Here is a 14,663-nt window from a genome sequence, read left to right as displayed (position 1 = left end):
TTATGGTCCAAGTACGATTGACGAGAGCAAAAGAGGCACAAAGCATTGGCCAAAGTGCAATCTCGGAACCCATTTTTATTAGCTTTATACTAATTTATCTGCATTCACACACAGATATCTGTTTTTAAAGATTAGCAAAAATGTTGTCGGGGCTTGTCTCAAATTGCTAACCGAACTGTACGCAGTGATCGACACAGAAGAGGAAGTCTTGCACTGGATATTCACTGATTACACCAGAACCCCCAAAATACTAGCCGTTGACCACTTGAAGCTTTTCATGGTCAGAAAGACAGCTGATGGGTTCTGAGATTGGATTTAAGTATTACAGTAGATCAGACTGCAGGTGAACTTTATTTCAGAGATGACAAAGAGGGGCAGTTTGAAATAGAGGAGAAGGGAGAAGACACCATGTACAGTAAAATGATGGGGGGATGGCTGCCATCATAGAAAAATTGAAAATGACAAGTGTCACATAATCCAGAAGTAGGTCAGTCTTGTATTGTCACCACAAATTAAGTGCACCTGAGTTCACTTGAAAGTGAGACTTTCCAGGCTGCCCCCGCCTGACATGATGCTGAAACATGGGTCAGAAAGTTTCTCCTCAGCAGCTACTGCAAAGCAAACTTTTGCAATAAAAGTCAAAACTGCCTTTTTTTACAACCAACAATTGAGACGCAAAGCTCTCAGGGCTGCAGGGAACATGCGGCGTCCTTTCAAACCATGACTGAGGGGAGAGCTTCCTGGCGAGCTCGCAGCGTGAGAAAACCTCAAGAGGTGAGAGAAATGAGGTTTTCGTGCCGTTGAAGCGCTGTATGCTACGCTAAGCTCCGAGAGGTTAACCACAGCACAGACCCAACGGCCAGCATTAAACCCTCAGCGGAGCAGGTCAATAAATATTAGATGATGCCTGTTAAAGTGACCATCAAATGCTGGTTGAGGTGAGCTATAAAGAGGGGTAGCATGCCAAATGGTCTCACAGGACACCTACAGTCAGTAGAGGAGGGCGTGTGTGTGTTTTTCTGTTTATGTGTGAATGAGTGAGTGGATTGGCTTGTGAATGCACAGGTGTGTAATGTGCATGTGACCGTGTTTGCATATGTTTAAGTCTCGCTTGCATACAGTTTGTGCTAATTGCGAAGAGCACGTGCGGGTCTGAGTAAAGAAGTATGTGTGTGTAGGTGTGTGTGTGAGAGAGAGAGAAAGAGATAACGCATGTACTTAAGTCTACAGGGAGGGCGAGCGGAGATAAGAGTGCAGTAACAGCAGAATAATGTATATGTGCACAGCAGCGTGGGTGTTGCCGGTGCACCTTTTCCCATGTGAAACAGCCTCATCAGAGTCTTAGTAGGATTCTTATGTTCTGTCCAGCTGCTACACGCTTTTATATGTGCTGCAGAATTAATGAAGCTTTTCCAGATAATTTCCTCTTCAGGATGTTGAAACTGAAAGCCTTGATCTCTCTGTGTCAAATCAACATTCATATTAACTAAAGCAAACAACCCCCAAATGAGTTTAATGGGTCTAAATAAAAAGATGTTGACTCGATGTTCATTTTAGCGACTGTATTCCTCCATGTGTTGCTAACTGGTGCCAGCACCAGTGAGGCTAATTTAGATGCACACTCTATCAGAGCTGTTACTTCAGGGACTGGAATTGTATTTGTTTTGACTCTGTTTAGTTGCCAAGGTGACTAACCTGAGTCTGAAATGGATCAACTTCCCCCCCTGTGGATCACACCTAAGAAAATGAAGTGTTGATTGATGTTTATCTCAACCCGAGCTGGGTGTGATCCCAACCCAATGAAGTAAACATGCTAACTTATTCAAGGCACTGATGTTTGGCACGTGCAATATTTTGTGTTCATTTCTACAACATGACCTGTTCAGTAGTCTTTACAGCTCAGGGTACGCAGAATTTTGGAAAAAGCAAAAAACGCAAAAATTTGAATTAGTGACCCTTTTCCTCTAGCTCCACCCTATCTGCCCTTAGCCCCTCCCACCAGACGACCACAGGCGTATGCACACACTTGATATAGTAACCCAGTGTTTTCCATACAATGATTTATTTAATCATACTTCACTGGACAGATGCATGCAACCCATTCTCTCTCTGTTTATCAGACCAAAAATGCTAGCAACCAAAAGAATTAGCTAGCTAGCCACCCCATAGTCTCTCCGACTCACTCCCCGCCACTATGGATTGCTTCCCCAGAAGTGGAGTGGGCAACAGCTCAGGAAACAGACCTTCTGTTGACAGTTGTGGCAGCTTGAATTCAGCCTGCGCAAATCCCCCAGCGCCAGGTGTCACAGCATGCTGGTGGCCAGTGGCAGCACAAGGTCTAGACTATGTAATGGCAGCAACAGAAAGTTTGCTGATCTGGCAGCAAGTCTGGGCTTGCTGGGGTTTGTGCTTGATGCATTTGGGTTGCTGTGGCTGCTGACTGGGGGTCCATGTCTGGGGCTACCGCCCATTCTTCTTTTGGGGTGATGGTCTGTAGTGTCAGGGGGTGAGGCGGAGGACACACTTTGATTCCAGGCCCTTGCTAATGTTAGCTACATGAACGTGAATTTGAGGCTGCAGCTGTGAGCCTTTAGCTTCGGTTAAGAGAAGGCTAAGCTATTAGCAACATTTTCTCTCCATTTCTGACACGTTTTGCTGATATGGAAGTGTTTTATTTAATTTGTTGTCAGACTCTCTTTTAGACTCTCTTTTTAATTAGTCTGTCTTCCCTTTTGGGTTGCTTTGTAGGCAGGTGTTAACACTGCTGAAATAGCAACTTTCTGTGCACAGTTCTCTGCCATTAAATCAGGCTTAAGGGACGTGCACACACATCTGCATTTGTAGAACAGCCAACAGAAACATCCTCTCTCTAAAATAACCTGTGATTGGCCAACGTCTCCCATCACAGGCTAGAATTTCTAAAGCCTGAAAAAGGAGCCATTTTGGATAAACAAGAGTCTCAATAACCTCTGCAGGTTGAAGGAGCAGTGTGAAATCCTGCCTCAGCTAGGCTGGTGCTACCATGCTGTATGGTGGTGCAGCAGTCTCAGGCTAGTAGCTCATCCTGAATCTCTGGGTTATTTAATTTGAGCATTGAAAAGTCAAAAATCCAACCCCTGTTAGAATCAAAAGCTTCATCATGTATAATTGGTTAAGCAGCCTTCTCTGAGCCTGACATTAGATTTGAATAAAAATGAATGAGTCCACTGCTCTAAGATGTTCAGCTCACTTTGAATAAAAGTCCCCTTAGCAAGCTCTGGTGTGAGTGCAGTGTCCTTCAAACAAAAAAGCTTAGTATAGTATAAAGGCGTCTGTGGTGTTGGCATGAATGTCAGGGTTAAGTGTTCATACTCCCGATGGGGCCATCCAGAGAATATCAAGACAAAATGTGGCAAATGTTTCACTTATGGACTTTATACTGTGCATAAAGTTAATAAAAGTGCTATTTCTCATATTCCCAGGGTGCTTTTGCTTTTGAGCCAACGCACAGACAGCCAGAGTCATCATTAGTGTATGAAGGCTCCAGGATACTCTGACAGAAGTACTTGCCAGATGGTCAAACACCTTTCCCACGTCGGACTTGGTGGGAGGGGGACTTAACTTTCCGAAAGTAAAAATCCGACATTCACGTCTTCACACGGCCACTGACCAACTTTGTGGAGGTGGAAAACGCACACAGGTTTGAACTTCTTTCTCATGTGAGCATCTCACTGAAACATGAATGTCTTCCAGGAGAGAATGTCTGAAAATGTGCGCCATCATCTCCATGTTCAAACTATTATCACATCTCACCCTCGTTTGTGACGATAAAGCCATTAGGCAGAATGTGCTGTACCAAAATAAGGGGGCACCTTTCCGTGCGTTTTCACTGCTGGAGCGTCCTTGAGCTAGACACTGATCCTCCATCTCCATGGACCCCATTCTGCCTGACCCAGAGCTCTGATCTCCCAGTGAAAGGGGAGGGAGGACTTAAAAATGATCAATAAAGTGTCACTTTACACTCATGTCAATTGCTTTGATCAAATCCACAACTAGTCCACATGCACAGACGCATTTCTCACTGTGGCAGCCATTTCCACCAGCTCCTGCTACGTTAAGCTGTTCCTAGTGGTTCTACAATTCATTCTCTGTGGTGGCGTTTTTATTTTTTCTTCACCTCACTGCAATGAGGGAGTAAACTACTGGTGGCTCCACACTGACCCCTGTGGATGGAAATCAGTACTACACCTCCTGCTGCCTCTATTGCCTGTAAATTATTACAAGGAAATGAGAGGAGGATTTAATCACAGCTGGCTGAAAACAGGAATGTAACACGATATTTTCAAACTAAAATCTCTACTTTAAATATAAATGTGCAAGTGCTGATGATACAATCATTGCTGGCTGGACAATAACGTTAATACACTCAGTGATTGACGGATACAGCTGAACTATATCAAATTAAATGTCATTTCCTCTGACAGTCTCTAACATTCAGCTCTGCTTTATTTCATTCTGTAGCACTTGTGAGGTTCAGCCTTTACTGCTGTCCTAGCAGTCTCTGTGTGATAAGTCTGCTCTCTTATCATTTCCCACAGTAAATCCCAGCTAATGATCAGTGTACGAGCGTGGGAACCAGGGAGAGAGAGAAGGAGAGCGGGGAGAAACCCAGCGAAAGACCATGAAGTGACAATGAATTTACATTCAGAAATGAGCACATCCTATGCACTTTATGTATTATTTCCTCTCAGGACATTCAGAAAGTTAATAACTGTTTCAGTGTGAGGCTTTGTTTATGTTTTCCTATGATGAACAGACCCTGTGTATTGATTATGTAAGCTGTGCAATCGCAGAGGAGTCAATCATGTCTTTCTTTCGCAGCAGAACTGAAAATACATTTTGTCTTTGAACAGGAGGAAATCGTTTTTACCTCCTCAGATCCGCAATCAACATTTAATTACTTTTCAGTGCTTAAGTAGCATGGGCAAAAAGACGTCGACTAAATTTTGGAAAATTTAAACGTTGTCCATTCATCCATTTCCTGGGTAAACATTTATTATCAGTGAGTCATCTCATACTTGAGGATGAATGGTGGCACAGCTGAAGTTGGAGCAGATTTATGAATAGTGCGACTGTACTCCATCCAACCACAGTAAAATGTGGTCATTTATACAACATGTATGAGAGAGAACTGTGCATGCACATTCAAAACACAGTCTGAAGCTTTTGTTAGACAGTGTAAAACAATCAGCTCAGGTATTTATGTGAATTTAACTCATTTAGCATCACAAACTAGTTCTATCTCACATGACGACTAGATGGGATCAAATTAAATCAAAAATGAAATTGAATTGACAGGGAGTACAAAAGTTTATGTAAACCTCTGCTCCCACCTGCAGGTGAGAAAAGGCACTACAAGTAAATTAGAAAGCAGGTGGTGGCACTATTCTCTGCCTTTAATCAGTTAAATAAAACATTAGGAAGATCAGGAAGCTCATGAGGAAGGAGGCAAGCATATATTTAATTTAGCTCATTTAATTTCACTAGTGGAAAATATACTTATAATTTGGCACTCATAAAAACGAGGACTGCTGTGATGCTGCACCTTTCTTGGAATATGTTTGTTGTGTGATGATGATCGGCAAAACATAGTTGAGGATGCAACAACAGTAAATGATGAGTATCTCACCGGGAGGCTTTGAGCCAAGAACTAATCACCACCACACAGGAAGAAATCACAGGGGAAACAGACTACTTACAGACACCCACTACATCCTCAATAAACAAGAGTATGATGCAGGAGCAACAATTCTAACAGCAACAACTCTAACTATAAGGGCACACGGAGAGCGCAGATCTCCACCAAGGCCTATCAAACAGTGTTAATTAAGGTGAAAAATCATTTGTGTATCCGCCCTGTGAATTGGATCCACTCCAGAATCTAATGAGTTCTTCCTGCACCCACACTACACCCTTCCACCAAGTTTCATGATAATCAGGCAAATAGCTTTTCTGTAACTCTGCGGACAAACAACCCAAACGTCCTTAGCAGAGGTAACCACATCATTAAAATCACTTTAAGTCTCAATTTATATTAATAACCCACAGATGCCCACAACCATTGGCCGAGAGCAACGAGTCAACAAGTCCTACAAAGGGGGTTGTTAAAATGCATTCTGGGAAATCCTTAACATTATTCTCCACTTAATTTGAGCAATGTGATTATGGTGTCTGAAACCAGACGGGCTGCCCCCTACAAGTCACAGATTCTAATCATCAGTCAGAAACCCTTAGTTGACAGATTTCTCAAGTCGAGCACTTGGTTTTTCTTTTTTCTTTTGCTCTGGTTTTTTTGTCAGTTGATGTGCAATGAACTTCTGGGGACGATTCGGTCCCCAAATGTAGCTGCAGACTGAGCTCTCCTTGCTTTCACGCTGCTCTCCTGTACAGACCCAGGGTGAGTCTGAGTGAGATGAAGGCAGCTGCCCGAAGGGAGGCAGGCTTTGCCCAGTCAGGCTCTGAGATAACATTACCTTCTGGCTTTTGTTTGATATCTAGTGTCTGCAAAACACACACTTCCAATGTGCTGTTACCATTTACAGCCAGCATTAGCTCGGAGGGGTAACTTGGTTTGTCCCGCTGAACTCTATTCAAACTCTCAAACTCTATATGGAAATAAAAAGGGATGATTAGTTGAATGTTTGAGTGACATAAGCCAGACAGCCCTCGAAACCAGACTGCTGCTGGAAATCACTACCTTCAGTATGAATAAATGAAGTAAGTACAACGTCATTTGATACGATACTCTTAGAACAACTAATCAAGGATCGGCTCTGAGCCCCATCTTGCTGCAGCGATGATGGACAGGTTGACAGACGAGATCAGGCAGGAGTCTGTGGACTGTAATGTTCACGGATGACACTGTGATCTGTAGTGAGATTAGGGGGCAGGTTGAGGAGAGCCTGGAGAGGTGGAAGTACCCACTGGGGAGAAGAGGAATGGAAATTGGTTGGATCAAAATAGAATATATGTGTGTCAATAAGCGGGAGCAGAATGGTGAGGATGATACTTGAGTCAACTGTCCAAAGTAACGGTGACTGGGGAAGAGAGGTGAAAACGAGATTGCAGGCATGGTGGAGTGGATGGAGAAGAGTGTCAGGAGTGATTTACGACAGATGGGTCCCAGCAAGACTGAACGGGAAGGTTTACAGTCGTGACACCAGCAATGTTGTACAGTTTGGAGGTGGTGGCACTGATGAAAAGACAGGAGGTGGAGCTGGAGGTCGCAGAGTTGAAGATGCTAAGATTTTTGCAGGGAGTGACGAGGATGGACAGGATCAGGAATGAGTATACGAGATGGTTTGAGAGAGGTGAGATTGAGATGTGCTGGATATCTCAGGAGAAAGATGCTGAAAATGGAGCTGCCAGGTAGGAGGAAAAGAGGAAGGCCGAACAGACGTGGAGAGGGAGGACATGCAGGTGGCTGGGGCGATAAAGGAAGATGCAGAGGACAGGAAGAGATGGAAACACATGATCTACCGTTGCAACCTAACGGGAGCAGCTGAAAGAAGAGGGAGGATTCTCAAAACTGCTCTGAACAACAGAATGCCAATCACTGTAAGAATAAAGCAATTATGGAGTCCAAAAGCTTTTTGCAACAAGTGAAAATGTATCTCTATTACTGGGAAACACTGGCCTAAAAGAAGGCCATGGACTTTGAGAGAGAGTGACGAAAGAATTTAAGAAGAAGACAAAGCCTGTGTTGTGATCCTGCTTTGAAACACAACTTCCCCATTTGTAACAGTGGGAGTGAGGCCAGTCATCCTGTAGCTGGCATGTTAGTGACAGTGAGACTTCTGGCTGTTTATTTTGCTCAGTGATGCCTCTTCTCAGTCATCACCCCGACAGCAAAATACGAACGCCTCAGTGGGTGAATGTGTGAATGTATTTGCATCTCGCTGGTTGGACACACAGTGAAGACACAGCTCTGTCAATCTTGAGTAACCATGGAAATCATCCTCATTTACAGGAAAACATATATTAGCTTCATATTTGTGTCATTTCTACAGTCATGTGGTTAATTAACTGATGTGAAATACAAAACAGGGAAAGCCAGGAGTAGTCTCATACTGCCTCAGTAAGATTTCCTTGGTAGAGGTTGAGGCATCAGAGTCATTCCAAAATAACCTTTGAGCATTTTGTAATTCAAGTGAACTGGGAGAAAATAAGACTGCTGCACCTCCTCTTGGCTTTTGAAAAATCTAGCCTGTGGCAGGAGGCTTTGGCCAATCGCAGGTCATTTCACAGAGAAGGTGTTCCTATTGGCTGCTCTACAAATGCAGATGCGCATGCATGTTCTTTAGTGAAAAACTGATTCAATGGCAAAGAGTTGCTATTCCAGCACTGGCAACAACTGCTTACACTGCAAAGCAACCCCCAGAAAGAAGATGGACATATCAAAAAGAGAGTTTAAAAGAGAGTTTGACAATAAATGAAAGAAAACACAAGTCAATATTGCTGAGGTGTTTCAGAGATGGACAGAAAATGCTGCTAATAGTTTAGCGTTTTGCTAACCAGAGCTAGTAACTCATGGCAGAGGTTTCAAGTTCACATTTTTGTAGCTAACGTTAGCTAGAGCCTTGAATCACAGTGTGTCCTGTGCCTCACTCCCCACTCCCTGCTGCTACACATCACCTCACCAGTAGAGCTTAGATCGGGCCCAAAAAATCCAGCCCGATTTAAACCTGACATTTTTCAATAAGTTGGCTGTTATAATTAAGAGTATTAAACCACAAGTCTTGTTATTTGAATGACAGAAACATAGGATCTTAATGAATGGCGCAACACGGAAGCATGATTATGTAATAAAACAGGTGTTTATTTTAGGATCCAGGTGGTGAAGGGCTGTGCGCGCACAATGTTGCAACATTGTAACTGAGGGCCGAATTCACAAAAGGATTCCGTGGCTTTTGCAGCCGCTAAACCGGTAAAAATGGAGCAAACACATAGGCCTACCGTCTAATTCACAAAGCACGCGCAGAGGGTGAAATGCTCCACTAACTGCGCTGCCAAGCAGATTTCTATGCAAATCAGCCTCACTGATAAATAATATTTTGACATTATTATTATAATCATTATTACTTTAATGGCATCCGAAGATACTGATGCGTTGAACAGGTGACAGTCTGCGGTCGTTCTCAAAACGCACTTCTGTCACGCACTTCAAAAGCAACTTTCAATAATTTATTTTACGAAACGGTTCCATAATTCCTATTAAATTCAAAAGATAACAAAAAAACAGCTACAAGTGAGGGGGAATAGTGATAAAGCCGTTAAAGTTGGTCAGATCCACAGCCTCAACCCATCCGACACTGTTAGACTGACTCACCAGCAGACATCACTACATGAAGGTATACAGTATTTAGTACTTTGCCAAACAAAGTCTGCCATTGTTCTGCCACGGTGTTCTTTGCGCAAAGCCAGCATTTATACTTTGCCATGTGTGGCTTATTGCAATCAGGGGCAAATCAGAGGCAAACTGCACTCAGCTGCCAAACTTTGTGGGCGTGTTTGCGCTGGTATATCATTAGCGCAATATCCTTTGTGAATAGGACGTTAAGACAGAGCAAACTGCGGGTGCAAGTGAAGTGCAATTCAAGGTGCTATCAGCGGCCGCAGTTCATTCTTTGTGAATTCGGCCCTAAGTTTGTTTACTTTAGGCTATGTGTCATACAAAGTGTGGGTTAATTTTATTTTTTATAATACTGTAGCATCCGCCAGGACGTGTGGAAAGGATGACGCAGTTATTCTGCAATTAAACTACCGTTTATTACTGAACAGTACAGGTTACTGTTGGCCGTAACCACGCCAAAACAACCAACAAACAACAACTTAGCTGTAACTCCATCTGTGCACTCCTGCTCTCTCCTCCAGCTCACTCATACACACACCAGCACGCGCACTCACACAGCCCTCCTCATCCCCGTCACACTCACACCCCGCACCTCATTCAATCCCAAACATGCCATTAACTCACAGAACATTGACATTACAACAGAACATTTACTGCAGGGTCGCTACAATACATAGCCTATAACATTATCAAATCATAGCTTTAAAAAAAAAAAAAAAAAAACGTCATATCTGACCAGGCCCGGCCTGGGCCCGTCAGAGGGAGGGGGGCTCCCGGCCCGACCCGGCTTGGGCCCGCGGGCCGGGTTGGGCCGGGCTCGGACTCTGGCAGAGAATCTAAGCTCTACTCACCAGGAGGAGAGTGGGCCTCTACTCCAGAGACTAGCCCCCCTGCCAGCAGCCACAGCAGTTGAAATCCAGCTAGCGCAAACCTCAGTGCCAGGGTATCACACAGCCCTAACTGACCGCCAGATCAGAAAACTTTCTGTTGCTGCTGATACACTGGCCAAATCCGAGCTGCTACAGCTGCTGAGCCCCGCCCCTCCCAGTAAAGCAGTCCACAGTGGTGTGGAAAGAGGTGAAGGGGTTGTACGAACTCTTGTCTGATTTGTGGTCTGATGATGAACAGAGAGCAAGAAGAGTGAATGCAATTGAATCGGACTCAGTAAATAAGTGTATGGGAAACACTAGGGTACTGTATGAAGTGTGCGTTCATGGTCATCTGATAGGAGGATGATTAATGCACACATACTAGATTACGTACATCTTACAAAAAATGAATCATGAATGATAAAATCATTTTCATGGAAAGTTTGATCAGCCCCAAAACAACATATTCAGTAGGATATTTGTGTTAATTATCACTCAAAGTTGGCTTCTGTGAAGTATTCTGTATTGATTTATGCACTGACACTTATTTGTGATCACAGTGTTAAATGACATCTTGATAGAGATACAGAGTATTGAGGTTGTAATTATCTCTGCCTCAGTTTACTGGAAAAAAATAGCAATGGACACAGAATAACTGAATGCTTTGTGAGTCTGATCTCATATATAACATCTGTGGGATCCATCCGTCACCTCTGTGAGTCTACCAGGAGAGGGAGACAGCAGACTGGTATTCTCCAACATTAATATACAGCGATATCTGGGCAAATGCCTTTCTAGCTGATGACTGTATGAGTGTGTGTTTCTGAGATATACGTACTGGTAACAGTGAGTACATTAGTCTTGACCTCAGCGGTGATCTGGAGGCGACCTCTCCTCTCAGTGTGGTCTGTCCCACACAGGCTCGGCACATTGGCCACACAGCGCTTGTGGATGTTCATCATACAGTCTGGAAAACACACACACACACACACACACACACACACACACACACACACACACACATATTTGTAAGGTTATTTAACAGTGTGTCTGACCTAATAAGTAAATAAGTGAATGTGTGTGTGTGTGTTGTAGAGTACATACGGTCACATCTCATGCCCTGGTGTAAGAGGCCGTAGAGCAGAGAGCCACAGTGGTCGCAGAAGGTCGGGCTGGAGTAGGTGTGGATCTTAAACTTATGCTTTGCCCTCGGGTCCTGGAGGGAAAAAAGAAAGTAATTAAGTAAGTTAGTAAGTAAGAAAGAAAGCAGGGGATTGTAATATGAATCATTTAAATCTACATTCAGTCACATCTCCTGCCTTCTGCTACTTAGTGCATTAGACAGAAGAAGCGTCATTCAGAATAAAGCAATGGACATTTTGTCAAACATTTGTTGATGTGGCTGTACACACATTTTGTCTGTTTACCATCTGTGCATCTATTAAAAAAAATAGTGAATCAATGTCTGCCACATAACTGTCAGTTTCCGTGGTCTTCTATCACACTGGGTTTTATTCATATTCAAATCTTTAATACACACCTCTAAATTCCTCCATCTTAGTCATCACCTTCCACTTTGTGCACATTCTGTATACAGACGATGTAGCACTTATAATCCAGCCCTACATCCTAACTTGTGTCTTTAAGCGGGCATGTGCATCGTAATCTGACCAAGATGAGTTACATCCGAATTTCTTTATTCACATCAGTTTGTGAAAACTACAAAGGCAGCTACATGGATGACCCCTGTGTGTGTGTGTGTGTGTGTGTGTGTGTGTGTGTGGGTGTGGGTGTGTGTGTGCATGCATGCAATACAGCTCTGTATGGAGTCAGTCTTCCATGAAGATTGTTAAAGCCCCATTGAATTCAAACATAAACGGAGATACAGTTCAAGAGTTCGCATCAGTCGAACACACACGCACAATGTTTGCATACAGTGTGTTGTGTGGCCTATTTGATTGAATTTTAAAGGGCAGCTCCACCTATACAATTCCATGACTTCTCAATAACATTCCTAATATATGCAAATCCAAAAATCCAAATTTTGGTCCAAGTATTGTGACAGTTTCTGCTTCACTGAGGATTTGATGTAATTCTGAACATTGTCAACCTGTATTAACATGTAGAAAATGAACAATAACCTCGAAACAGCTGGTGGGATGAAGTGGGACAGCCAACTCACTAATGGTGCAAACTACAAATTAACACAATGACAATAACTAGCATAAACCATCATGTTCTGAACAGACAAACCATAGACAATAACACAAAGATGACATTGACATTATGGAACAGGAAACAGTAAACTTTACAGCAGCTAGAAACTACTCAGTCCAGCATGCTGGGAAATGTGGGTGTTGCTACAGTTTGTACGTTTTAGCCTTAAAAATGCAATTTTTTTCAAGCCTTTCTAAAATCTTTTTCCCACATGACATGATGTAGGTTTCTGCACAATGCCGTGTTACTTCATATGACCCCCTCAAACTCCTGTGGATGCCACTTTAATTTGGATCCAAAAGTCACATGATAGCAAATTAAACCACCGAGTCGCTGGTAGACGAGTAACATCTGTGTGCTGTGAGGCAAAGTGCTATCTCAGATTCAGTTCCCTTTGGAAAGGGCTGTGTGACAGCAACATAAAGTCATAAAATAATCTTAAATCTTAAATAAACCTAAACTGATGTTGATTTCTTTAAGGAGGGTAAAAAACATCTTGCTGCTGCTCCCATCCAGAGCCACCAGACCCCTTTGACAGAAAGGGTAATTTTACCTCATAGAACACAAGGAGTCAGCCGTTTCTGCTGCCTCTGATCAGTTAGTTAGTTAGGTTAGTTAGTCAGTTATAGGGTGACTTTAGGAGCCAACTTAATGTGGCATCCACAGCATGAGGCTACTCTGCTTAGCTTCTGTTCCCTGGTACTCCTGTCTGCTTCTCCACACTGGGAACGTGCTAACTGCCATCTAACTGTAGATAATACACTGACTGTGGATCTATTAATGCGTCTATCTCTGCATTTATTTCCATATTCATTCATTTTCCATAACCGCTTATCCTGTTAGGGGTCGCAGGGGGGCTGGAGCCTATCCCAGCTGACACTGGGCGAGAGGCAGGGTACACCCTGGACAGGTCACCAGACTATCACAGGGCTGACACATAGAGACAGACAACCATTCACACTCACATTCACACCTACGCACAATTTAGAGTTAACAATTGACCTAATGTGTATGTTTTTGCACTGAGGGAGGAAGCTGGAGTACCCGGAGAAAACCCACGCTGACACATGGAGAACATGCAAACGCATGAGTTCGAACCAGAATCCCTCTTGCTGTGAGGCAACAATGCTAACCACTACTCAATGTCACACTTGAGAGGAAGCTTCCACTTGAAAAACACAGAAAAAAAAAAAAAAAACATAAATGAACCTATCCTTTAAGTTCAAGGGCACAAGTTCAGGCCTCTTTTCCTGCTCATTGTAAATGTTCCTCAGTAACATCATGGGTGTCATATTTTGGCGCTAATTATGCACTTCAAACTGCGTAAAGGAAATTCAGGTACCAATTCCTCTTGTGAACATCGGAACTATGGCATAACTAGGGCAGAAACACAGTCTATTTCTGTCTGGTGTGTGTGTGTGTGTGTGTGTGTGTGTGTGTGTGTGTGTGTGTGTGTGTGTGTGTGTGTGTGTGTGTGACACCTGCAACCATGGCTCAGTGGGCAGTTTCAGTGGCTCACACTCACACACATATTAACTCGAGACACGTAGCTGATGGCTACCGAGGGACTGCTTATTCACAAACACACACACACACACACAAACCCAGCAGCCTGAACCCACGGACGGTGAGAACATCCAATCCACCACTTGAGAGAGATCCAGCTTGTGCGGTGAAGCGGGGATGCTTCAGTGTAGGAGTTTAAAGATTTCTGCCAAGGGAATCCGTCAAAGTTACCAAACATGTTGCTACAGTGTTTAGCATGATTTCCAAATGATGATGATGATGATGATGATGATGATGTGCTTTGACGGCTCCAAATGCATGTAGCGACCACGTGTCTTCGGTGTGTGTAGACAGATTTCTTCGGCATGTGTGTGTTTGTCTTGTCACCTCATCATGAGCCAGAAAAATGTGCTGATTGATTTCTTCCTCTGCTGCACACCTGTCCTGGAAAATAAGGTTTAATTTAGGCTGCCGCTGCCTGAATTATACCGAGCTTCCCCAAGGTGTCTTCAGAAGTGTGTGCGTGCTTGTTAAGTCTGAATGATTGCGCGGCTGCCTGTGATCGCCTGTGCGTAGGTGTGTGGGTTTCTTTGCACAACTGTGCGTGTTTGTATTTTGTGCGTGTGCATCTGTGCGTGTTCGTTCCTCTGCTGGTTCTCAAGGACAAGATCACCTCCTGC

The 14,663-nt window shown here is 43.5% G+C and overlaps 1 protein-coding gene across 4 annotated transcripts in view; it reads right to left on the bottom strand.

Moving 5' to 3' along the window:
* The window catches only part of LOC125878776 (protein kinase C beta type), a 288,745-nt gene that overhangs the window by 201,020 nt on the left and 73,062 nt on the right, over positions 1 to 14,663 (bottom strand). For all 4 annotated transcript variants that reach the window (XR_007447789.1, XR_007447788.1, XM_049560141.1 and 1 more), the window contains exons 4-5: positions 11,365 to 11,476; positions 11,099 to 11,227 (exon numbers count right to left, since the gene is read on the bottom strand). Coding sequence is in view for 2 of the 4 variants with exons in the window: in XM_049560141.1 (XP_049416098.1) it covers positions 11,099 to 11,227; positions 11,365 to 11,476 (241 nt within the window). In the remaining 2 variants the exon portion in view is untranslated. The remainder of the gene's footprint in view (positions 1 to 11,098; positions 11,228 to 11,364; positions 11,477 to 14,663) is intronic.

The sequence above is a fragment of the Epinephelus fuscoguttatus genome, linkage group LG19, assembly GCF_011397635.1.
Source record: "Epinephelus fuscoguttatus linkage group LG19, E.fuscoguttatus.final_Chr_v1".
NCBI classification, from domain to species: Eukaryota; Metazoa; Chordata; class Actinopteri; order Perciformes; family Serranidae; genus Epinephelus; species Epinephelus fuscoguttatus.
The sequence above is the reverse complement of the archived record's forward strand: the minus strand, read 5'-3'. Positions and strand labels throughout refer to the sequence as shown.